The following is a 26,673-nucleotide window of genomic DNA, read 5'->3' as shown; positions in this document are numbered from 1 at the left end:
GGCTCTTTTGAAAAGACCTCTTATTCTGTGAATCCTCGAGTCCTTCGCATGATCTAGTCATTATTATAACATTTGTTTCTATTTAGGTTAGGTGGGATGATCCACCGTTGAAAAACTTTTTGGTGTTCGGTCGAAGCAGGAATCGAACCCACGACCTTGTGTATGCAAGGGGGGCATGCTAACCATTGCACCACGGTGGCTCCCTTATTTCTATTTAGTGAAGCATTTCCCGCAAACAGCCAATGAAACGCATCTGATATTTTTGTTTCTTCCATTTTTGTTTGGCTCGAGCAAAAATATATTACATGTTTTCTTAATTATTGATGTCATGCAAGCTTACTTTCCATTCCTTGAAAATTTGGAATACGACACGAAAGGAATTCCCACCTTTTTGCAGTCAAAATGTTACGAGTTAAATTTTTTTATTTTTAGAAACACCAAATTGTTTAAATTTTTTCATTATAAGCCGGACTCTGCCGGAATTAAACTTAATACCACATGAAAGTACACACAATAACCTTTCTTCCCATACCAAAATGTCGGTGAATACTCGTGAATACAGAATGTACCATTCCACGAAACACAAACATTACATGAAAATTATAAAACAAAAACTTACCACTTTAACACAACACATTTCTTTTCACACAAACACAAACGAATTTTTAATATTTTTGTAATATTTTACGTACTTGTAGTACTATTTTCCATTTTACACAATGTAGATTCGCATATTAGTTTATTTTTTACAGCCAATTTTCTACAATGTGTTTCTTTGACTAGCGATTCAAAAAGTAAACTATCTAAAAACAGCCATCTTTGGCAGCTTGTTTTAAAAGCAATGAGTTGCCAAATGTTTCCAATATTTTGTATTTCGAGCTACTGGGATGTCTGAAACAGAATGACGTTATCAGTTTTTCCATTTAAACTACCGAAAAACTGACTTTTTGCCGCAGAATTCGGTCATTTGCCCCATAGTGCAATGGCAAGAAGTTTCATAGAAGTAATTAAACGGCATGACTATAGTATCAACAATTAATTTTTATCGTTAGAAGTTACAAAAACTTTAATTATTTTTAAATATATGAGACACTTACCCCCCTGTTCTGGTTTACGAATTCGCAAAATGCAAAATTTTTTCAACCTCTATTTTCTGAACCATAATGATAAATAATACGATATTTGTATAAATAGTTCTTATTGATAAGAAATTTAACTGGAACAAATTTCATGACAATACCTGGAATGGTTCAAAAGTTTTTGAAAATGCAAAATTTTGCGTTTTGCGAATTCGTAAACCAGAACATGGAGGAAAGTTCATTTTACTATCGTATGTCTCCATATCTTTATGCACTTTGTATTCATTAGCGTAGCTAGACAATTTTCCTAGGGGGGCTATAGCTAAAACATTATAGACTGAACTTATAGGTTCAACTAATGTTTTATTTCATAAAATTGAATAAAGAAATAGACATCAAAATAACGCGACAATCAATTTATAATAAAGCAACTAAAAGTACCCTACGGGAAATTGGTGCAAATTGCCACTGACGGACCTATCACAGAACTGGTACCTGTGCTCCAGTTAGTTGCAATTTTCACATTTAGTGAAATAAAATTATCAGAATAACCTTTTGTTTTTTTCATTTTGGGTTCGATTAGGAGCCCAAATTGAAAGAGATTTCTAAGAGATTTCTAAGAGTTTGTCCGAGACTGGTCCCTGAGGACCTGTTTATGGGTTGCTCCTGCTAAATTGCCCCAGGACGTGTCCATTGGGATGAGTCCAAGACGCGTCCTAAAATGTAAGTTTACCCCGTTAATGACAAACCCATGTTAAAGTGGACGGTCCCTTCCATACGTTTTGATCAGAACTGGGACTGGTCCATACACACCAGGGACTAGTCCTGTACCAGTTCTGTGGTTGATCCATTAATCTTTTCCTAGCAAAAAATTGGGAATTGTTCTAAAGGCACAACTTTAAAAGCTCTTCCAAAAATGTCTTCACAAAGAAGTTAACTATTTTAACTACACAGGAAGTTTTTTACTTCATGTTTTTATATTTTAATGCGTAATTTTTTGTTTTCTTTTTTCAAATAGTTTAAAAAAAGAGTAAGAATAAATAAAATGGCACAAATTATTAAAATTTTGCCACAAAAATGCTAAATCCGTTATAGAAAAATCGATAATATTTGAAAAAACGTTTCAAACAAAATCATAAAAAAGAATACAAATTATTTATTTGGGAAAATATCACAAAATTTTTAATTCACATTCAAAACACTGAATTCGGATCACACCTTAAGAAGTGATGCAAATTCATTGCAACGGTTGTTGAAACGGTGGACATTCGTTCTATGACAAGCTCATATTAGATTCATCGCTTCTCCGCCAATTTTGTACCACTTTAGTGGAACGTTGTGCGTTGTACGAGTATATACTTGTTTAAATTTTATAAAAATGTAAAATCGTAAAGAGGTTTTCAAATTCTGGGGGGGGGGCTAAAATTTTTCTGGGGGGTCTAAGCCCCCTCCCCAGAGGCTTATGTTTGTATTACCTTTTGTTTTTTGTAGATGTACAGTTTCTCAATAACACTTGGCAATAGTAAGTAAGTAAATAACTTTATTGAGTCTTCTTCTTCTCATTGACATATGAATACTTAACGAATAGTAATATAAATACTTAGAACTATTGTTGTCTTGTTCTAATACACTTTGTTCATGTATATGCTACTTGCTTATAATGACATATCTTTTGGTTTGCTTGGAAAAGCATAAATATGAAAGAGAACAAGGCTTGCTCACGGCCTTTACGATTGTGGACAGCGCATAAGGAAGACTGTCAAAAAATATAAATAATAACAAAACACTTAAAACTACATAACAAAACGAAACTGCTAACATTAGAAATGGTGGCAGAACTATGTAAATATATTGCTTAAGTAAATACATTGTAAATATCACTTTAACTGAGTTTTTAAATAAATTCTTTATAATACAACGATTGTTCAGGTACTAGTGAGTGAACTGATGTATCCCAATAAACACAGGATAAGCGTTTTTCAAATGCAACAACTTTTCAGTTTGAGAGTAAATATAATTTTCAACATAATTCAATACATCTTCAAATTGTTTGCGAATTACTTCCAATTATCCAAAATGTTGACGAAATCTTTGAAAAGGTGTTGAAGATATTATGAGAAAACTTTGACAAAACACTACCCTAAAATGCAACGAAAAAACCATGTGGTTTTCAATACTTATTTGTGCAAAGAAGTTCGTGGTCAATTGCAAGAAATAAAAAATGGAAAATTTTAGACAAATAACCAAATAGTTTATAAAAATAGATAAGTGAAAAAAATGAAATAAAACTTTAAGGAAGTCACTAAATGTATATCTCTTTGCAGAAAACTAAAATTATGGATTCTACGTTCTTGAAAACATTAAAGAGCTGACCGGTAAAAAAATGGTGGACAATTAACTGGAACTGCTTTAGAGAAGTCACTAAATTTAAATCTCTTTGCAGAAAACTAAAATCTTTGGATGCTACAGTCTTGCAAACATTAAGAAGCTGACCAATGAAAAATGGGTGGCTTATAGACAATAAAAAGTTTCCAGAAACATTACAAGTGCAACCAATTAAAATAGTTAAAAACAACAAATTGTTGAAATCAACAACTTCTGGATGAAAATGTGCATCACATCGTCAGTTTAATTCATATGCTATTATCAGTATAAAATGGATATTTTGTGAATTCCTTCTGCTGGAAATCAATTCTAACACGCGGTCCAGTACGTTCCTAAATTCAAATTACCCGCATGTTAATAAATTTTAATGCTGTTTTATGACACCAAAAGGAAGGAAAACGAATTATCAATGCAAAAGTGTTTACTAATAATGTTTAAGCTATTTAAAGTTTTGTTGTTTGTTTTTATTTTGTTCTTATTTGTTGATATTTATTTAATAAGATTATTATTTATCAATTGGTATTGTAGTGTATTATGTAGTGTAGTGTATTATTATATATTTTATTTTGATGAAAATAAATAAATTATACAAAATTCATAGAATTTTGGCTTTGACTTTCAATTTGAAGTTGGGATATCATTCATACAAATTTAGGTTGAAAAGTATTTGCAACGATGTTAATTTTGAATTTGACTCGCATCGAAAATTGTTTGACAAATTATTGAGTAGCGATGCATTTCAATTTGAGGATAACACTTGAGATATTATTGCTAATGTGTTGAATTTCACTGTTGAGGGTAATGTCTGTTTTTTGTTGAGAACGCGATTTTCTCAACTTGAATATTACTCTAATCCTTTGAAAAAATGTTTGAAAAATTGTTGAAATTTAGAAATTTTCAAACGTTTTTGTTTTTTGATTGGGATCTGTGTAAATAGTATACCTAATGTAAATATTAGTTGTTGATGTGAATAATATTAGATATTGTGTTTCCGTATAGGTATATTATTGTGTCCTTTATCCCCGATGGGAGCAGATACAACATAAAAATGTTGCAAGTTTTGGGCTGGATCATTGTCAATGTTGGCATGAATAATTCCAACTGGAGAGAGGTAAGCTGATCCTGACCATTGTGTGTATTTTTCACTATCGTAGATTTTGTTCAGCAAATCATTTTCGTGATGGGGTAACTTGGCGATAAACATTTTTTGAAGTTTTAAGGCATGGTTGCATATGGACTGAATTCCAGCCGTGCCATAGATGTAAGTGTTAGAAATTTTTTTATTTCTGTTTGTTGATGCATTTCCTTATTATTTTTCTTTCAAATATCTCCAACTCTTTTGCAACTGTGGGTGAGATGGTGAACCATATTGGAAAGCTATAGATCAAGGCCGGTCTTATTGTGGCTTTATAGAGTACCAACTTGGTGTTTTTTGGTAAGTAGGGACTATTGAAAAGAGAAGAAAAAGTCGCAGCTATTCGTTTTGCCTTTATCAGTGTAGATCTTGCATGCGTATTGAATTTTAACATATTGTCAAATCTCACCCCTAGGTATGTGATGCTTGTGTGAAATGGAATTTCTATGCCCTCAAGGGACGTTCTTAGAGTTTTGCTCTCCGGGACAACAGTCCTAGGGCATTTTCCAGAGGCATTTCTAATACATATCGCTTCTGATTTCCCTGCGTTGATTTTTATTCCCCATTTTTTATAGAATTCATTAATTAACTGCAGATGTTCCGAAGCATGTTGAAGTGCCAACGAGGGAGATTTGTTGTGGGCATAGATCAAGCAATTATCCGCGTAAAGAATTGCCTGTGAGTTCTCTGTTATGTGTGGGAAGTCATGCAGAAAAATGTTAAAAAGGAATGGTACCAATACACTGCCTTGAGGGACACCACTATTTACAGAACCCAAAACAGAAGTTGCTTCACGTATTTGGACGACAAATTTTCGATCTTCCAAGTAACTGTTTATTATTTTAATTAGATACGGAATTATTTTTGCCAATTTCCATTCCTTGGGAAAATATCCATTGTTAATGCACTGATTGTGTATAAAGGTAAGTAGTTCCAGTGATGAATCAGGTAATTGTTTTATTAAATAATTGGATATTTCATCAATTCCACTGGATATTTTGTTGTTTAAATTCTGTACTATGTTCTTTATATTTTCAGTGTTTGTAAAATGGAACGAATCGTCGTTGTCTGTGGCATTGAAGTTTTCATCAAACGTGTATATTCTCCGTGGAGTTGAGTTGGCTTGAGATAGTACTCTAGTACATAGATCTGGAAGAGGATTTTCTGGTTATGTTTCCCGAAAAATTGAAGAATAATACATTTCAAAGTTATTTGCAATTTCAGACTTATTCGTGATTATAGAATTATTGGATCGCAGCTGATTGCAGAATGATTTCTTTTTCCCCGTAATTTTGTAGATTTCTTGTAAAGCGGACGGACCAGGTTTGATGTTTAATAATCGCTCTTTAAACTTTTGTGCTTGTTCTACATTTATTGTCTCTTTTATTATTATCTTTAAAAGCTGTATTTGTTTTGAAATAACTTTGTACTCACTGCTTATATTTCAACTCCTTCTGCCACTGATGTTTTAATTTAAACAACTTCTTAGCTTTTTCTGAGAGAGGACATTTTCCGTTTTCTATCAATATACGCTGAGAATGTATTGAATGAACTTGAGAAACTGCGCTTTTCAAATTCGATAATAAGTCATCGATTTCATCATTTTCCATATTTCTATGTCCATGAGGCATCAGCTGATGGGTGGCCGAATCCACATCATGCCGAAAATTGTTCCAGTTAGTATTTGTGTAAGAAGTAAATGTAGCAGGAACATTATTTAAAATATTAACTCCTTCTAATTTCAATTTCAGTTTTATGGGAAAGTGATCGGAGTATGTCGACAGTGAGGAGATTTCAAAGTTGGAATTATTGGTGTCAATTAGTTGGCTATCAATCAGAAAATGGTCAAGAAAGGAGGGACCATTTGGAAAGGACGGAGTAGTGTGACAAATTCTGAAGACGTCCAGAGAGTTGTCCTGAAGCCATTCGTGGAGAATACTTCCATTAGAATTATTCACTGTTTCACCCCAAGAAATATTTCTTGCATTTAAATCTCCTCCAAATATAAATTTGTCGAAGTTGCCACTGAATTGGAATAATTTGTCCAAGTCTGACTTTAATGTTTGTGAAGGGTAGGTTAGGTTAGGTTAAAGTGGCAGCCCGATTAAATTTCAGGCTCACTTAGACTATTCAGTCCATTGTAATACCACATTAACTAAAAGTACCTATTACATATGGGCACTTCTAGTTTTAACCGCTAAACCTGCTCGATTATTTCCTTCTGTTGAACCAACCAGATTATTCAAAGAACATTAGCAGGCTGCTTAAGTTAAAGTTTTCCAGGTCCGCCAGTAATCTAAAGCTATATGCCCCTAAAATGTGCTTACGCCTTACACAAAATGCAGGACACTCACACATGAGGTGTTTAATTGATTCCTTTTCCTCCGCATCATGACAGCTCATGCAATAGTCACTATACTTCGCGCCAATAGTTTTTGAAAAATCGCCTATCAGGCAGCGACCCGTTATAGCAGATGTCAGGAGTGCTATCTGTTGACTGTCTGAGTATATATTAATGCCAATATTTGTTGGAACATTACTTCTCAGCCAATTCACCACCTCTCTTATTGCCAATATTTCAGCCTGAAAAACACTACAGTGATTAGGTAATCTTTTCGCTATTCGAATTTCCAGATCTTTAGAATATACTCCGAACCCCACTTGTCCATTCAATTTGGAGCCAACGTATAGAAATCTATATATCTTTTATTCCCCGGGGTCTGTATACACCACGCCTCACTGTTGGGAATTAGAGTTTCAAACTTTTTGTCGAAAAGTGGTTTTGCCAGGGTATAATCCACTACGTTAGGCACATCTGGCATTATTTTGAGGACCGAACTATGACCGCACATTTTTTCCGACCACAGCGATAGCTCGCGCAACCGCACAGCCGTTGTTGCAGCTGACTGTTTGGCCAAAATGTCTAAAGGCAATAGATGTAGCATGACATTAAGGGAGTCTGTTCCTGTCTTACTAAATGCGCCTGAGATACATAAGCTCGCCATACGTTGAACTTTATCTAAACAAGTCGGTTTCTGAAGTGCCGGCCACCAGACTACAACACCATATAGCACTATAGGTCTAACTACTGCCGTGTATAGCCAATGCACAATTTTTGGTCTTAGTCTCCACTTTTTCCCTATTGACTTTTTGCACGAGAACAAAGCTGCAGTAGCTTTTCTCGCCCTCTCTTCAATATTAAGCCTAAAATTCAGCTTCCTGTCCAAAAGCTGAATTTTAGGCTATTTTGCACACTCACCAAAGGGAATTTCAGTATGACTAGTTCTGTCTTTGCTGGATTTACACCAAGACCATTATCTTTCTCCCATATCTCAGTCATCCGGAGAGCTATCTGTATAATATCCCTGATTGTGGATGGGAATTTTCCCCTGACTGCTAGCGCCACATCATCTGCCACCACTTTTATCCTTTCTTTTTCTAGGGAAACCAGAAAGTTGTTTATAGCAACATTCCAAAGAAGAGGTGATAGAACTCCTCCTTGGGGAGTGCCTCTGTTCACATACCTTTGTATGTTTGCTTGCCCTAGTGTGGCTGAAATACGTCTCTTTATTAGAAGTTCGTCTAACAGCCTAAGTATACCTGGATCAACATTCAGAGTTGTCAGTCCATTTAATATCGAGCTCGGATGGACATTATTGAACGCCCCTTCGATGTCTAGAAACGCCACGATTGTGTATTCTTTGACAGATAGTGAGCTTTCAATAAAGCTGACTAGTTCATGCAATGCGGTCTCAGTAGACCTGCCCTTCGAGTATGCATGCTGTCGTGTCGAGAGCAAATTTGAATCCACGCTAGTTCTAAGATACAGATCTATCATCCTCTCCAGGGTCTTAAGTAGGAATGAGGATAAGCTGATTAGTCGGAAATCCTTCGCACTCGAGTGAGAGGCTTTTCCTGCTTTAGGTATGAAGACAACTTTTGTTTCCCTCCACTTTTCTGGAATATATGCTAAGTTTACACATAGTCACCGTCAACCAGGGGATAATTCTTTCAGCCACTGCCTGTAACTCCGCCGGAGTAATTCCATCAGGTCCGGGGGATTTGAATGGCCCAAAGCTATTTAAAGCCCATTTTATTCTAGATTCCGACACAATTTCCTCCATAGGAAATGATCGCTGAGCCTCTGTTACACCGCCGGAACATGGTTCAACCGTCTGATTTCCAGGGAAGTGTGTGTCCAAAAGTACCTCCAACGTCTCCTCACTGGAGGTTGTCCAATTTCCCTCCGATGTTTTAATGAAACTTGGAGCGGTGTTAGCGGATGCTAGTACTTTCCGTAGTCTGTCGTGTCGAGAGCAAACTTGAATCCTCGCTAGTTCTAAGATACATGTCTATCATCCTCTCCAGGGTCTTAAGTAGGAATGAGGATAAGCTGATTGGTCGGAAATCCTTCGCACTCGAGTGAGAGGCTTTTCCTGCTTTAGGTACGAAGACGACTTTTGTTTCCCTCCACTTTTCTGGAATATATGCTAAGTTTACACATAGTTTATATATCACCGTCAACCAGGGGATAATTCTTTCAGCCACTGCCTGTAACTCCGCCGGAGTAATTCCATCAGGTCCGGGGGATTTGAATGGTCCAAAGCTATTTAAAGCCCATTTTATTCTAAATTCCGACACAATTTCCTCGATAGGAAATGATCGCTGAGCCTCTGTTACACCGCCGGAACATGTTTCAACCGTCTGATTTCCAGGGAAGTGTGTGTCCAAAAGTACCTCCAACGTCTCCTCACTGGAGGTTGTCCAATTTCCCTCCGATGTTTTAATGAAACCTGGAGCGGTGTTAGTGGATGCTAGTACCTTCCGTAGTCTGGAAGCCTCTGACGTATTCTCAATACTGCTACAGTAATCATCCCAAGAGTTTTGTTGAGACCTTCTCAGTTCTCGTTTATATTCTCTCAGATTCATCTTGTAAGTGTCCCAATCCTCCGGAGCTCTTGTGGACTTTGCTTTGTTAAAGAGCTTCCTGCAGGATTTCCTCATATTACTTAATTCCATAGTCCACCATGGCGGCCGATTTTTTCCCCTTGGCTTTCCTCTAGGGCAAGCAGCTTTCAGTGAAATGTTGAAGGCCTTAGTAATCCGCTCCACTGCGTGTTCGATATCTTGCACAGTTCTCATATTTGTCTCCGGCATTTCCGGTATCATCGAATTGAACGATTCCCTATACCTATTCCAATCAGCTTTCCTAACATTTCGCGGAAATATGGTCTTTGAAGTACGAACAGCCAATCTGAAACTGATGTAGCGATGATCTGAGAAGCTATGTTCCCTCAAAACTTGCCACTCAGATATCTTATCATTCAGTTCCGGAGAGGTCAACGTTACGTCCAAAACCTCTTGTCTCTCCCTGGTGACGAAGGTTGGTGTATCGCCCTTATTGCAAACTACCAGGTTAGTACGCAAAATAAACTCTATTAGCGACTCTCCCCTTGCATTAGTATCACTACTTCCCCAAATGGTTAGGTTAGGTTAAAGTGGCAGCCCGATTAAATTTCAGGCTCACTTAGACTATTCAGTCCATTGTGATACCACATTTAACTAAAAGTACCTATTACATATGGGCACTTCTAGTCTTAACCACTGAACCTTCTCTATTATTTACTTTTGTGGAACCAACCAGATTGCTCCAAAAACATTAACAAACTGCTTAAGTTAACGTTTTCCAGGTCAGCCAGTAATCTAAAGCTATATGCAGGACACTCACACAAGAGGTGTTTAATTGATTCCTTTTCCTCCACGTCATGACAGCTTATACAATAGTCATTATACTTCGCACCTATAGTTTTTGCAAATTCGCCTATCAGGCAGCGACCCGTTATAGCAGATATCAGGAGTGCTATCTGACGCCTTGAGAACACTAGCATATCTAGTGTGCGGTTTAAGTTTAAATGGGGCCATATTTGCTTGGTGTCGTTACAACCCTTGCAATTTTCCCATCGAATATTGGCCATCATAACAGCCTTCTCACGCAGTAAGAGCTTGCAGGTGGCCAGAGGCATACCAACAGATTCTAGTTCCCCTGGAATATGTAAGGTAGTTGCTAGCCTTGCTAACACATCTGCTTCACAGTTCCCCGGTATGTTCCTATGACCAGGCACCCATATTAGGTGAATATTGTACTGCTCAGCCATCTCGTTGAGAGATTTGCGGCAGTCTATGGCCGTTTTTGAATTAAGGGACACAGAGTCCAAGGATTTTATTGCAGGTTGACTGTCTGAGTATATATTAATGCCAATATTTGTTGGAACATTACTTCTCAGCCAATTCACCACCTCTCTTATTGCCAATATTTCAGCCTGAAAAACACTACAGTGATTAGGTAATCTTTTTGCTATTCGAATTTCCAGATCTTTAGAATATACTCCGAACCCCACTTGTCCATCCAATTTGGAGCCATCAGTATAGAAATCTATATATCTTTTATTCCCCGGGGTCTGTGTACACCACGCCTCACTGTTGGGAATTAGAGTTTCAAACTTTTTGTCGAAAAGTGGTTTTGCCAGGGTGTAATCCACTACGTTAGGCACATCTGGCATTACTTTGAGGACTGAACTATGACCGTTCAATTTTTCCGACCACAGCGATAGCTCGCGCAACCGCACAGCCGTTGTTGCAGCTGACTGTTTGGCCAAAATGTCTAAAGGCAATAGATGTAGCATGACATTAAGGGAGTCTGTTCCTGTCTTACTAAATGCGCCTGAGATACATAAGCTCGCCATACGCTGAACTTTATCTGAAGTGCCGGCCACCAGACTACAACTCCATATAGCATTATAGGTCTAACCACTGCCGTGTATAGCCAATGCACAATTTTTGGTCTTAGTCCCAACTTTTTCCCTATTGCCTTTTTGCACGAGTACAAAGCTACCGTGGCTTTTCTCGCCCTCTCTTCAATATTAAGCCTAAAATTCAGCTTCCTGTCCAAAATAACGCCAAGGTATTTTGCACACTCACCAAAGGGAATTTCAGTACCCCCTAAGGAAATGGGCCTAACCGTGGGAGTTTTGCGATCTTTGCAGTACATGACTATTTCTGTCTTTGCTGGATTTACACCAAGACCATTATCTTTCGCCCATTTCTCAGTCATCCGGAGAGCTCTCTGTATAATATCTCTGATTGTGGATGGGAATTTTCCCCTGACTGCTAGCGCCACATCATCTGCGTATGCCACCACTTTTATCCTTTCTTTTTCTAGAGAAACCAGAAGGTTGTTTATAGCAACATTCCAAAGAAGAGGTGATAGAATTCCTCCTTGGGGAGTGCCCCTGTTCACATACCTTTGTATGTTTGCTTGCCCTAGTGTGGCTGAAATACGTCTCTTTATTAGAAGTTCGTCTAACAGCCTAAGTATACCTGGATCAACATTCAGAGTTGTCAGTCCATTTAATATCGAGCTCGGATGGACATTATTGAACGCCCCTTCGATGTCTAGAAACGCCACGATTGTGTATTCTTTGACAGATAGTGAGCTTTCAATAAAGCTGAACAGTTCATGCAATGCGGTCTCAGTAGACCTGCCCTTCGTGTATGCATGCTGTCGTTTCGAGAGCAAACTTGAATCCACGCTAGTTCTAAGATACATGTCTATCATCCTCTCCAGGGTCTTAAGTAGGAATGAGGATAAGCTGATTGGTCGGAAATCCGTCGCACTCGAGTCAGAGGCTTTTCCTGCTTTAGGTATGAAGACAACTTTTGTTTCCCTCCACTTTTCTGGAATATATGCTAAGTTTACACATTGTTTATATATCACCGTCAACCAGGGGATAATTCTTTCAGCCACTGCCTGTATTTCCTCCGGAGTAAATCCATCAGGTCCGGGGGATTTGAATGGTCCAAAGCTATTTAAAGCCCATTTTATTCTAGATTCCGACACAATTTCCTCGATAGGAAATGATCGCTGAGCCTCTGAACATGGTTCAACCGTCTGATTTCCAGGGAAGTGTGTGTCCAAAAGTACCTCCAACGTCTCCTCACTGGACGTTGTCCAATTTCCTTCCGATGTTTTAATGAAACCTAGAGCGGTGTTAGTGGATGCTAGTACCTTCCGTAGTCTGGAAGCCTCTGACGTATTTTCAATACTGCTACAGTAATCATCCCAAGAGTTTTGTTGAGACCTTCTCAGTTCTCGTTTATATTCTCTCAGATTCATCTTGTAAGTGTCCCAATCCTCCGGAGCTCTTGTGGACTTTGCTTTGTTAAAGAGCTTCCTGCAGGATTTCCTCATATTACTTAACTCCGTAGTCCACCATGGCGGCCGATGTTTTCCGATGTTTTCCGAATATTGTCTTTGAAGTACGAACAGCCAATCTGAAACTGATGTAGCGATGATCTGAGAAGCTATGTTCCCTCAAAACTTGCCACTCAGATATCTTATCATTCAGTTCAGGAGAGGTCAACGTTACGTCCAAAACCTCTTGTCTGTTCCTGGTGACGAAGGTTGGTGCATCTCCCTTATTGCAAACTACCAGGTTAGTACGCAAAATAAACTCTATTAGCGACTCTCCCCTTGCATTAGTATCACTACTTCCCCAAATACTATGATGTGCATTTGCATCGCATCCCATAATGAGTTTTGTCTTTGTTTTTAGTGACTCCTCAACTAAGGTCTTAACGGCACAGGGTGGCATCTCCCTATCATGTCCCATGTAGACCGAAGATACCCAATATTTGCATGTGGATATCTCTAGACTGGCTACGACAGTGTCTGCATTGCTCAATGAAGGAAGCAGAAACAAGTTTAGTTCGTTTTTAGCAATTATACATGCTCGATTTATATCGTTACCGGTATTATGCAAAAGTTTGAAAAAAAGTTTGAGTGCTTAATTCACAGATATTGTTCTTATATATGTATGGTTCTTGAATAAGAACTATATCTATGTCTCCTTTCATCAGGAGAACTTTTAAGGCAGCACAAGCGGCCTTACAATGGTGAAGATTTATCTGGAGGAACCGTAGAACCATCCAAATTTTCAACCACCGTCACATCAGCCGCTTCAATTGAGTCATCAAGGGCTTCCTCTTCACAGATCTCGGTGACTCTCGCAACAATCCGCGGTTCAGCTTTGGTGAGGCTTGAGCCTGTAGAAACTTCCCGCATATGATTTTCGCCATAGTCTGCAGGTTTTATGTCTCCTTCGGCTTCGCTAGGAGATTTTTTCACTACTGACTCTACCGGAGGCTTGTCCGTTTCGGTATCCTTTGGCTGATCGCTTTTGTATACCTTCATATGGATATCATGAAAGCCATAACTTACGCGTCCTTGGGTCTGGGCTAGATGTGGCAGCGACCTACCTTCCAATCGGCGGTTGGTTGTGAAGGGTAGTTGCAAGGTATATATATAGAGCCCACCAAATACTTGAGTATATTGTTATAGAGCATTAAATCTATTTGGATTAATGAAGTGTTAATTCCAACATCAATTAAATTCACTTTATTGTATGTCATACTACTTTTAATTATAACTGCTACACCAAGAGGAGAGTTATCATAAATAAAATTGTATCCGTTGATTTGTACTTTTTTGTTTTTCTTTAGGTGACATTCTTGAATGAACGCTATATCCGCATTATTTTGCTTAAGCATATGGCCTAATTCGATTTTTCTTTTATCCACTAGGGAGCGAACGTTGAAAGTTAATATTGTTAAATCTCTATGTTACCATATTGAGATTTAACTTTCTTTATTAACTTTGCAATAAATTGTTTGGAATATGGAATAAAACTAACTATCGATTATATATTTATTGTATACAAATCTGACCGATTGGACACACTGATCGATTTCTTTCCAACACCGACATTCCGTCCGGAATAACTGATAGTCTGTAAAGCGCATTAACCACAATTAGTATTTTTTGATTATGCAATAACATTTGTGAACAAGCAAAACCTTTTAGTAATGTACATTTTAATGTGGGTTCGAGTTTAGTCGCTGAAATCGCCATTTTTCACGATTACTTTTCTCTAGCTACTGGATTGCATTCGCGTACTTTTTATTGGATAATTATTGCTTGAAAAGTACGCGAACAGACCTAATGTTGGTTTTGATGTCAAACGCCAACGCCTTCAAAGCATCAGTTTTAAACGAAAACACGAGACAACCGGGAAAATAAAAAAAATTATTTTGTGTTGTTTGGTAAGTACTGCATTGTATAATATTGTATTCCTTTTAAAGACCTTTTGTTTTTAATAATTTTTAGATTGGAAAATTGCTATTATACATTGATATATGGGAGCAACCGTCGTACAATGGTTCAAGCCCGCTTTGCATACAAACGGTTTCAATCCTAGTTTCGACTAAACACTATAAAGTTTTGCAACGGTGGATTACTCCCTCTGGAATATTGGTGAAATTTCTGAGTGTTTCAAACCTACTCTAAATTTTTCCTCGCAATGGGAAATGGTGTTCAGGCTCGGCTATTAAAAGGATATTCCTTGTCTTTGAGCTTCCTGCATGGAATCGGGTGGCACTCAGTGACAAGAGAGAAGTTCAACACTGCTATATCATAAGGGACTGAATAGTCAAAGTGGGCCTGAAATAGCGGGCTGCCACTTTAGCTAACCTAAACTGTACCCGAATGTTTTACAATTCGCAAAGTTCACCTTAAATGTGAGTATTAAAACCAGGATAATATAACAACCTTGCTATTTTACTAAATACGGCCTTAAGAGAATAATGTATGATTTATGTTTTAACCATTTTAATTTTTGCTAAAAGTACCTATTTTATTGGTCAACTTTGATGACATCGTTCAATACAATACCTACAAATAAAAATAGTTTACAAAATAAAATTTTTGTCATGTATATTTGATAAGAGGAGATTTTTTATGCATTTTCATCTCCTGAATTCGAAAATAGAAGTTAAATTTTTATATGCAACACGTTTTGAGATATATGTACTTACATTTTTAGTTTTTTACTAGACGCGAGAATCATATCTCAAGCTAGAAATGTCCGTTTATATCGTTGAATCTGTGATAAGTTAAGTGGTTCTAAATATATCGATAAAAATTGAGCACATTTTCATCCTGTTTTACAGTGATTCTGTGCCGGTGGAAAAGTGCCAACCGTTGAAATAACGTCCGGTTTCTCTTTATGCTCGTAAAGGTGATACTTTAACGTAAGAATAAGATTAGAAGAAAAATGACAAAGTTATAAGCATATTTTTTTGAAAATGTGTCATTTTTTAAATATATTTTGAACCATTTAACTTATCACAGATCCACATTTGTTCGATACAATCGATAGCTCGAGAAATGGTTTTTCTAATGAAAAAAGGACAAAAAAAATAAGGATATCTCAAATACTGTTTCATTAAAAAAATGTTAACCTCTATTTTCGAATTCACTTGATGAAATTACATAAAAAGCAACCTCTAGTCAAATGTAAATTGTAGTATAAACTAGTGTAGTTGCTAATTGCTTTTTTCTACTTCTTTTCATTACAGATTGCTATGTTTTATCCACGTGTATAAGGCCAAAGAAGAAAAATAAACGTAAATAAATCTTGTACACTCAACTTCCAATACTTAAGGTGTGTACTATGTTTGGTTTTCGAGTTGAAAATCACTTTATTTTCGCGATTACTTTTCCTGAAATAATCAAAATTATAAATGAAAACAGACACATTCCTGTAAAGTCTTGCCGAAATCTAGAGGAACAAGAAATTGCACATCAATTGAGTTAATTTATCTGCTTTATATTGAACTGTTTTAATAAAGTAACCGCGAAAATTTCAACGCGAAAAGCGAACATAGTACTTACCTTTAGATGGAATTCAATTTATTTCACACATTTAATAAATGTAGGAGTTATTGTGTTAAATGATTTGCGGGTTACATTTCAACTGCGACAACAAACATTTGTAGTTGTTATAGCAGTAAAAAGGTTAGCAGTTTGCTATTTCAGCAGCGATGTTTGTCAAAAACTTTTAGCAAACAAGTTTGCTAATTCAGCAGCATTTGTTTGCTATTTTAGCTGTAAAAAATGTTTGCTGTTTCAACTAACGAATGTTTGCTGAAACAACTACATGCTACTGCTGTCCCTTTTTCAACAAACAAAATCTGCTGTTTTAAGGCCGGTATGCATCTCTAGCGAAATTTTCGGTATCAAAAATTTATTTAAGTCTACAACAAAAAAAAAAAACAGGGCTGTATACACAAATTTTAAACCAGCTAATCGCTTTTAAAAATTGTTAATATATGTTCCAAATATTCCTCAAATAAATTGTTTATTATTTACAGACCTTTTAAAACTTTTACGCACACAATGATTGTAATAAATTAAATGTTTGCTGACAAAATATGCTTTTGACAACCCTGTTATTTTCATTAGAGGTGCGTACCGGCTTACGAAATTGAACGCTATCGAAAATTTCGTTAGCATAAATAGCAATGCATTTCTCATGGGAATGAAATTTTTCGCTAGAGGTGCATACCGGCCTTTAGCAAAAAATTTGGCTATTATGAGTAAAAAAAAATTTTGGAATGTTCTTTAACCCTCTAATGCCCAATACCGCCTTTAGGCGGGCTTAATTTAATAAGGAAGCTTTTAGTAAAACGCACTTTAAGACAACAAAAATGGGTAAAATAAAAAGAAAACTTAGTTTAAACTGTTCAAGAGGCTTTGCTGCATATACTGAATTTTACCGTATAATTTTTTCTTATTTAGTTTTCTTGCTTTTGTGTCGTTAACATTGAAAATTTAATCAGCTGGCCAAAAAATTGGGGCATTAGAGGGTTAATTAGATGCGCAAGTGACATACCAAACCCATCCATATACCACAACAGACGACTTGTGGAATGCAGTGCCTGAGGTGTGACATGGAACTAAATTGGTAGAAAAACTTTGCATATAGAAATGATAAGGTGTATGTATGTATGTTATGTATTAAATGAAGCCTTATATAAAAATAGGTATTCATTAATCATTAATAACACTATTATAGTTATCATGCGTTTTTAGTGATCAGGTGGCAACACATGTCGTTACATCTTGTCATTTTCATCGTAGTGATGAAGATCGAATTATAACCGGTTGATCTTAATAAAAATAAAGTCTCAACATTTTAATGATTTTGTGGCGAAACATAATTTTTCAGGCTAAATTAATTTATACAGAATGCATTACTCACAATATACAATCATTTTATAATTAGTCAATATGTTAGTATCAATATTAGTATTAATCGAACCGGATTGTATTCGAATATAAAGTCTATTGTTATTAAAAACACATCACAAATATAATGGAATTCATCTATTTAATTTCTCGAGCTAATTTTCGACGCATTTTTCATTAAAGTAACAATAGGAAGTTTAAGATGACGTTAAATTTACATAATATTGGTTGGTATGAATTTTGTGCGTCTATTTCTGCAGTTCTCTTATTTGGATTAGTATTTTGAAAAATGGCATCAAAATAGGGTTTTTATAAGAAAAGATCGCCCATTCTATACGCATTGGCATATAATGATATACAAAATAGCATAAAACAGCGATAAATTTATAGGTATTGCCCAAAAAAAGCATTTTGCAATTTTATCAAAGAGTTAAAGAAGGGTACATCCTACAATAAATTTTTACAATTTACCAAAGACTTGTTAAAGATTTGGTAAGCTATTAATCGTTTATGAATGCTATTTTTCACGAAATAATTTATCAATCGTTCATAAACGTCAATCAACTTTTTATGAATACGGCTGTAAATATTTATTGCCATAATTAATACAGTGTTTGTATTAAAACCCAATACCGTTTTGATATTATTTGGTAATACCGCACAGTTTATACATCAATACCTTTAAGGTGAGTATTAAGTTCGAGTTTAGCCGCTAAAATCGCTAAAGTGAAAACTAAATCAGTAAGAAAAATGCATGAAATTATACATATTTGTTGCAAATTTTATTATAACTTGATGGGGAAAAGCCCAAAGCAAATTTTCACAAAGTTTGTATTCCTTAAAATGGATTATTAAAGAAAAGTAATCGTGAAAAAATGACGTTTTTAGCGGCTAAAGCTGAGTACAATGTTCAGTTTTCAAGCTCAAACCCAGCTAGTTTTCACGGTTACTTTTTTTTAATTAATTAATTTAGAAATATAAAATTATTTGCAATCAATTTCTTGGATCTTTTCCATCCACTATTTGGCAAGATTTGATCAAAATATAATCATCTTCATAAATATATTTGTACTTTTAATTTAGTGTTTTGGTGAAAAAACCGAACATAGTACTCACCTTAAACTCGAACTTAATACCCACCTTTACGGTATAAATATTAATAACGCTTAGGGTTTGTGTTTAATACCATATTGGTACTTTCTTAATACCGTATGGTACTTTCAAGCTTTGCGTACCGACTGTACCGTTTGGTATTGATAACGTACCGTATCGATTTGAGCCCGTATGATAATAATTTTTCTATGGGTGTATGAATCAGAACAAACATAAAAAAGCTGTCTCGAAGGATAAAAACAAAGTACCCTATCAAAATGCACTGAACCAAAAAGTGTACGCCCAATGCCGTATTTACGGGGGGGGGGGATGAGGGGGATCAAACCCCCCCCGAAATGAATGAATATTTTTATATAAATAAATATATATTTTTAGCTGCATAGAAAAATCTTATCGAAGATGTTGAAGGAAAGCTGAAGGTTTTATTTTGAAAACGCTTACCTATAAAACTTGCACAAATCCTAGAATACTAGTTGAAAAGCCCGTCAAACGACGGTCGAAAAAAACAAATTGTTTTTGTTCTCGCACCACAAATTTCATTTTTGAAAAATGTATTTCTGCTTTTTATGTGTGTTTGTTGTTCTTTTTGTGAACATGACTCGCTTTGTTTGGCCATAGCAACAACAAGGAAACAGCCAAACACACATGTGTAAATGAAATGGCGCAAAACATGCGAAAAGAACCTGCCTAATTCAGCGATGGAAGCACTTGGAGAGTGCAATAAAGAGATATTTCCAAACGTGCATATTCTTTTAAAAATTTTGGTCACTTTGCCAGTAACTCAGGGATGGAAAATACAATTTTTAAGAAAGTACAAAAAAGGTATTTTTTGAGCGGAAAGGTACTTTTTACTAAATTTCAACAAAAATTTCACTGGAAGATTATTGTCAAGAGACTGAATTTTAAAGAAAATGAAATTTTGACAAAATTTTCTATATAAATAAAATTTTGCAAAAATTTTCTATAGCCGGCTATCATACAAAAACCTTTTTTTTTCGGAAGGTTCAAGTGTGGTTCATTGTTGGGTTTAATGAACTGCCTGAATTTATTCTTATAATTGGTTGATAGTTTTGCTGCAAGTAGGGGATGCTGATGAGGAATGTGGTAATTCCGAAACGTGCGTCCATCCAACCATCTTGCAGTCTATAGGGCTTTGCCCAAATAAATTTGACAAACATTCTTTTCCTCTGTTGGTTAAGCTACACTTGTAGTTTAGTCAATGTATGGTTTTAAGCTGCAATAAAAAACAACAACAATGCTTAAAGAACAAAACCAACAATAACAAAACAAAACGAAGGGAAATAAAATTGTGCAAAAAAATTTTATAGAAAAAAAATTTTGCAAAATTTTTTCTATAGAAATAAAATTTTGCAAAAATTTCCTATAGAAATAACATTTTTACAAAATTTTCAATTGAAATAAAATTTTGACAAAATTATCTATAAAAATAAAATTTTGCAAAAATTCTATATAGAAATAAAATTTAGACAACATTTTCTACCGAAATAAAAAATTGATAATATAGAATCGCATTCTTTTTTCGACTAAAACATTCTTGAAGTTCAATAAAATCCTGTTTTTGACTATATCTTTTACAAAATCGAGATTTTCTTCCCACATGAACATGTCTGTTTTGCCATATTTGTAAAAGACTATTAGCAAATAAGGTTGATAAAGACTTTCTCAAAATATTTTGTCAAAGCTATTGTACCATAAATCTGATATCGACTCAAAAATGTCTAAACAAAAGGTACTAACTCATTCGCGGGGGTACTACGGTACTGACCGGGGTGAAAAAGTATTGAAAAAAGTACTTTAGTACTGAATTTTCCATCCCTGCAGTTACTACGTGCTCATCCGAACGTTCATTTTCAAAAATGAAGAGATTAAAGACGTGTCTTAGAAATTCGACTGGCGAGAGTAGACTCAATGGATTGGCATTAATGTCGGTTCATCGCCGAACAGTGCTGCCGCTAGTGAAAAATTGAGTGAAGTAGATTTTGGAAAAAATTGGAGTAGATTGAATAAAATTGAAGTAGCACACATTTTTGAAAACAAAACAATAGAATTCATTTTATTATACCCTCCACCATAGGATGGCGGTATATTAACTTTATCATTCCGTTTGTAACACATCGAAATATTACTCTAAGACCCCATAAAGTATATATATTCTGGGTTATGGTGAAATTCTGAGTCGATCTGAGCATGTCCGTCCGTCTGTTGAAATCACGCTAACTTCCGAACGAAAGAAGCTATCGACTTGAAACTTGGCACAAGTAGTTGTTATTGATGTAGGTCGGATGGTATTGCAAATGGGCCATATCGGCCTACTTTCACGTATAGCCCCCATATAAACGGACCCCCAAATTTGGCTTGCGGGGATTCTAAGAGAAGAAAATTTCATTCGATCCAGCTGAAATTTGGTACATGGTTTCAGCATATGATCTCTAACAACCATGCAAAAATTGGTCCACATCGGTCCATAATTATATATAGCCTCCTTATAAACTGATCCCCCGATTTGGCTTGCGGAGCCCCTAAGAGAACCAAATTTCATCCGATCCGGCTGAAATTTGGTACATGGTGTATGTATATGGTCTCTAACAACTATGCAAAAATTGGTCCACATCGGTTAATAATTGAATGATTAAAACCGCTATTTTCATCGTAATTAAAGGAATAGGAAAAACAATTAGGTAATATGGGGAAAATTTTAACAACACAGAAAAAAATTTCACGAAAATTTTTCCAATTAAAATTTTAATTGAGTTGTAAAAAATATTCAATTAAAAATTTAATTGATTCAACAAATTTTTTAATTGAAACAAAAATCAATCAGAAAAATTAATAGTATCAATTAATTTTTTAATTGGATCAATTAATTTTTTAATTGACCTTCAATTAATTTTTTAATTGATACTATCATTTCTGTGATTGAAGACATTTCAATTAAAAAATTAATTGGATCAATTAATTTCGTGATTGAACCAGAAAATTTTTTTTTGTGTGAATTTGAAGCAGAACAAAAAGTGAAGCAGATTTTTGGAAGAAGGAGTGACGAAGTAAATTTTGTGAAAATGAAGCAAAATACATCGATTGAAGTAGTAGCGGCAGCACTGTCGCCGAATAAATGTGCCGACTGAAGAAGTCATTGATTTATTTGCTGCCCAAAAAGCCCGTCGGCTCAATTTAATATTATAAAAATATTGTATACATACCTATGCATAAATAAAATTTTCTACACATGAGATTATATGAATATTTTTTTAAAAGTTGAACCCCCCCGAATTAAAATCCTGGCTACGGCCTTGTGTGCGCCTTAAGTGATAGTGCAAAATTGGAAGACTATTTAGAAATTATATTATCCTCATATCCGAAGGAACAAATGTCAGGAAAATGAAATATAAAAACAATTGGTTTGATGGAGAGTGTTTAAAAGTACACCCATAGAAAAATTATTACCATACGGGCTCAAATCGATACGGTACGTTATTGATAGTTAGCCAACCCCGTATGGTACAACATCAATACCAAACGATACAGGCGGTACGCAAAGCTTGAAAGTACCATACGGAATTAAGAAAGTACCAATATGGCATTAAACACAAAGCCTAAGCGGTATTAATATTTATACCGTAAAGGTATTGATGTATAAACAGTGCGGTATTAGGTTACATTAGGTAATCTTTTCGCTATTCGAATTTCCAGATCTTTAGAATATACTCCGAACCCCACTTGCCCATCCAATTTGGAGCCATCAGTATACACCCAGAGAAATGGTTGGTTGCAATTCGATAATTACAATGAGGAAATGATGTCAGTAACTCATTTCTTGTTACAAGAACAATGTTTTGATTATTTTCCCCATTATACATCCAACACGACCATAAAAAAGTTCACAGGATCAAAATGAAATTCCCATAACCATTCAATTGGTTACAGTAACCAATGCCGATAAATTTGGTTTTATGCTGCATAAAATTGTTGAGCTAACCACCAGCATAGTGAGACCTACATCATGGGAATCAACAAATGGCTGGTACAACCAAAAGTTGAGTATACTAATAGAATCTTAGTTCAATTATAGGACGGGCGTAAGGTAGTTGTTGCAACAAATACGTATTTATATCAACATCGACATGGTAAATGGTATGACGCTGCAAAATTTGCAAAACGGGGAACAGCATTTACTTGATAATAGTCCGCAATAGATTGAATAAAGTTTATCCCATAGAAAAGTAGTTGCCTTCAGGTAAGTATCGCACCGATTTATAAAAAAGGAATATTACAAAAGTTTCCATAAAAATTGCAGGCTTCATACACCAACAAACACAAATACTTTTTACGGCAAGCGAGTTTTTTTATTGTATTAAGAATACAGAAGAGTCTAAGTCGATATGTATTTATATCTAGAGGCTTAAGGAAGAAATTTCTGGCAAGTATATATTGAATTAGGTTCTGTAGTTTGACCACATAATTGCAACCTAATAACCATCTGTCATTGGTATACAAACATTACCTATAAAAAATTGTAAATTGTAATGTAAATTGATCTCACATATATGTAGATCAAAAGCCTTTGTTTTTAGCACCTTTTGTATTTATTTTCGTAGTTTATTATAATTGTAAATCTTGTAATAAATTAATAAAATCTCAATATAATCTGCCCTTTCATTTGATATTGGAATTTGGTTAGGGTAATAGTAAAGAAAATCGAGGGCGGTTGCACCAACAAATAAAGCAATTAATATGAAATAGCGACAACCTATGCAAAGTTGATACAACATACTACCATGTAGTTACAATTGCCAAATGTTAGTTGTGCTGACAGATATCATTGATAGTTGATGGAACCACCTGCTTTCGGTTGGCAACTAATTCGGTTGAGGCAACGAATTTGTTTTCTGGGTGTAGAAATCTATATATCTTTTATTCCTCGGGGTCTGTGTACACCACGCCTCACTGTTGAGAATTACAGTTCCAAACTTTTTGTCGAAAAGTGGTCCTGCCAGGGTGTAATCCACTACGTTAGGCACATCTGGCAGTACTTTGAGGACCGAACTGTGACCGTACATTTTTTCCGACCACAGCGATAGCTCGCGCAACCGCACAGCCGTTGTTGCAGGTGACTGTTTGACCAAAATGTCTAAAGGCAATAGATGCAGCATGACATTAAGAGAGTCTGTTCCTGTCTTACTAAATGCGCCTGAGATACATAAGCTCGCAATACGCTGAACTTTATCTAAACAAGTCGGTTTCTGAAGTGCCGGCCACCAGACTACAACACCATATAGCATTATAGGTCTAACTACTGCCGTGTATAGCCAGTGCTCAATTTTTGGTTTTAGTCCCCACTTTTTGCCTATTGCCTTTTTGTACGAGTTGCTTTTCTCGCCCTTTCTTCAATATTAAGCTTAAAGTTCAGCTTCCTGTCCAAAATAACGCCAAGGTAATTTCACCAAAGGGATTTTCATTACCCCCTAAGGAAATGGGCCTAACCGTGGGAGTTTTGCGATCTTTGCAGTACATGACTAATTCTGTCTTTGCAGGATTTACCCCAAGACCATTGTCTTTCGACCATTTCTCAGTCATCCGGAGGACTCTCTGAACAATATCTCTGATTGTGGATGGGAATTTTCCCCTGACTGCCAGAGCTTCATCATCTGCGTATGCCACCACTTTTATCCTTTCTTTTTCTAGAGTAACCAGAAGGCTATTTATAGCAACATTCCAAAGAAGAGGCCTCTGCTCACATACCTTTGTATGTTTGCTTGTCCTAGTTCAGTGAGGAGACGCTGGAGGCACTATTGGGCACACATTTTCCTGGAAATCAGACGGTTGAACCATATTCTGGCGGTGTCACAGTGGCTCAGCGGCCATTTCTTACCGAGGAAATTGTATCGGAATCTAGAATAAAATGGGCGTTAAATAGCTTTGGGCCATTCAAATCCCCAGGACCTTATGGAATTACTCCGGCGGAGTTACAAGCAGTGAATGACAAATTTTTCCCCTGGTTGACGTTGATATATAAAGGATGTATAAACTTAGCATATATTCCAGAAAAGTGGAGGGAAACAAAAGTCGTTTCATACCTAAAGCGGGAAAAGCATCTCACTCGAGGGAGAAGGATTTCCGACCAATCAGCTTATCCTCATTCCTACTTAAGACCCTGGAGAGGATGATAGACATGTATCTTAGAACTACCGGGGATTCAGGTATGCTCTCGAAACGACAGCATGCATACTCGAAGGGCAGGTCTACTGAGACCGCATTGCATGAACTGGTCAGCTTTATTGAAAGCTCACTATCTGTCAAAGAATACACAATCGTGGCGTTTCTAGACATCGAAGGGGCGTTCAATAATATCTATCCGAGCTCGATATTAAATGGACTGACAACTCTGAATGTTGATCCAGGTATTCTTAGGCTGCTAGACGAACTGCTAATGAGGAGACGTATTTCGGCCACACTAGGACAAGCAAACATACAAACGTATGTGAACAGAGGCACTCCCCAAGGAGGAGTTCTATCACCTCTTCTTTGAAATGTTGCTATAAACAACTTTCTGGTTTCTCTAGAAAAAGAAAGGATAAAAGTGGTGGCATACGCAGACGATGTGGCTCTAGCAGTCAGGGGAAAATTCCGATCCGAAATCAGAGATATTATAAAGAGAGCCCTCCGGATGACTGAGAATGGTCTTGGAGTAAATCCTGCAAAGACAGAATTAGTCATGTTCTGCAATTATCGCAAAACTCCCACGGCTAAGCCCCTATCCTTAGGAGGTATTGAAATTCCCTTTGGTGAGTGTGCTAGGTTAGGTTAAAGTGGCAGCGCGATTAAGATTCAGGCTCACTTAGACTATTCAGTCCATTGTGATACCACATTAACTAAAAGTACCTATTACATATGGACATTTCTAGTTTCAACCGCTGAACCTTCTTGATTATTTTTCTTTGTTGAATCAACCGGATTGTTCCAAAAACACTAGCAGACTGCTTAAGTTAACGTTTTCCAGATCCGCCAGTAATCTGAAGCTATATGCTCCTAAAAGTTGCTTGCGCTTTACACAAAATGCAGGACACTCACACAAGAGATGTTTAATTGATTCCTTTTCCTCCGCATCATGACAGCTCATACAATAGTCATTATACTTCGCGCCTATAGTTTTTGCAAAATCGCCTATGAGGCGGCGACCCGTTATAGCAGATATCAGGAGTGATATCTGACGTCTCGAGAACACTAGCATATCTAGTGTGCGCTTTAAGTTTAAATGGGGCCATATTTGCTTGGTGTCGTTACAACCCTTGCAATTCTCCCATCGAACATTTGCCATCATAACAGCCTTCTCACGCAGCATAAGCTTGCAGGTAGCCAGGGGCATACCAACAGATTCTAGTTCCCCTGGAATATGTAAGGTAGAACCTAGCCTTGCCAATTCATCCGCTTCGCAGTTCCCCGGTATGTTCCTATGGCCAGGCACCCATATTAGGTGAATATTGTACTGCTCAGCCATCTCATTGAGAGATTTGCGGCAGTCGATGGCCGTTTTCGAGTTGAGGAACACAGAGTCCAAGGATTTTATTGCAGGTTGACTGTCTAAGTATATATTAATGCCCACATTTTTTGGAACATTACTTCTCAGCCAATTCGCCACCTCTCTTATTGCTAATATTTCAGCCTGAAAAACACTACAGTGATTATGTAATCTTTTCGCTATTTGAAGTTCCAGATCATTAGAATATACTCCGAAACCCAATTGTCCATCCAATTTGGAGCCATCAGTGCAGAAATCTATATATTCTTTATTCCCCGGG

General features: G+C 36.3%; 1 protein-coding gene and 2 long non-coding RNA genes across 3 annotated transcripts; 2 read left to right on the top strand and 1 right to left on the bottom strand.

The window, feature by feature from the left end:
• Positions 1–4,871: 4,871 nt before the first annotated feature.
• LOC142235529 (uncharacterized) lies at positions 4,872–14,205 on the bottom strand. The gene is made up of 4 exons (XM_075306781.1): positions 13,915–14,205; positions 6,034–6,515; positions 5,009–5,735; positions 4,872–4,910 (listed from the first exon to the last, which is right to left on the bottom strand). Exons 1-4 carry the CDS (start codon positions 14,203–14,205, stop codon positions 4,872–4,874), a joined length of 1,539 nt encoding a protein of 512 aa, XP_075162896.1.
• Positions 14,206–14,716: 511 nt separating this feature from the next.
• LOC142237197 (uncharacterized) lies at positions 14,717–16,135 on the top strand. The gene is made up of 3 exons (XR_012722387.1): positions 14,717–14,757; positions 14,822–15,231; positions 16,072–16,135. It is a non-coding gene; the product is annotated as an uncharacterized LOC142237197 (long non-coding RNA).
• A 6,682-nt stretch (positions 16,136–22,817) lies between these two features.
• On the top strand, positions 22,818–23,342 carry LOC142233119 (uncharacterized). The gene is made up of 2 exons (XR_012721325.1): positions 22,818–23,111; positions 23,172–23,342. It is a non-coding gene; the product is annotated as an uncharacterized LOC142233119 (long non-coding RNA).
• Positions 23,343–26,673: the final 3,331 nt, after the last annotated feature.

The sequence above is a fragment of the Haematobia irritans genome, chromosome 4 (genome assembly GCF_050003625.1).
Source record: "Haematobia irritans isolate KBUSLIRL chromosome 4, ASM5000362v1, whole genome shotgun sequence".
NCBI classification, from domain to species: domain Eukaryota; kingdom Metazoa; phylum Arthropoda; class Insecta; order Diptera; family Muscidae; genus Haematobia; species Haematobia irritans.
The sequence above is the reverse complement of the archived record's forward strand: the minus strand, read 5'-3'. Positions and strand labels throughout refer to the sequence as shown.

Excerpts from the sequence above, each read along its gene's own strand:
- LOC142235529 (XM_075306781.1), bottom strand. The coding sequence starts at position 14,205 with ATGCTTAAGCAAAATAATGCGGATATAGCGTTCATTCAAGAATGTCAC. Across the intron at positions 6,516-13,914 it reads AACCAACCGCCGATTGGAAG|GACAACTCTCTGGACGTCTT; the intron begins GTAGGTCGCTGC and ends GAATGGCTTCAG. Across the intron at positions 4,911-5,008 it reads CAAGCATCACATACCTAGGG|TCCCTACTTACCAAAAAACA; the intron begins GTGAGATTTGAC and ends TCTTTTCAATAG.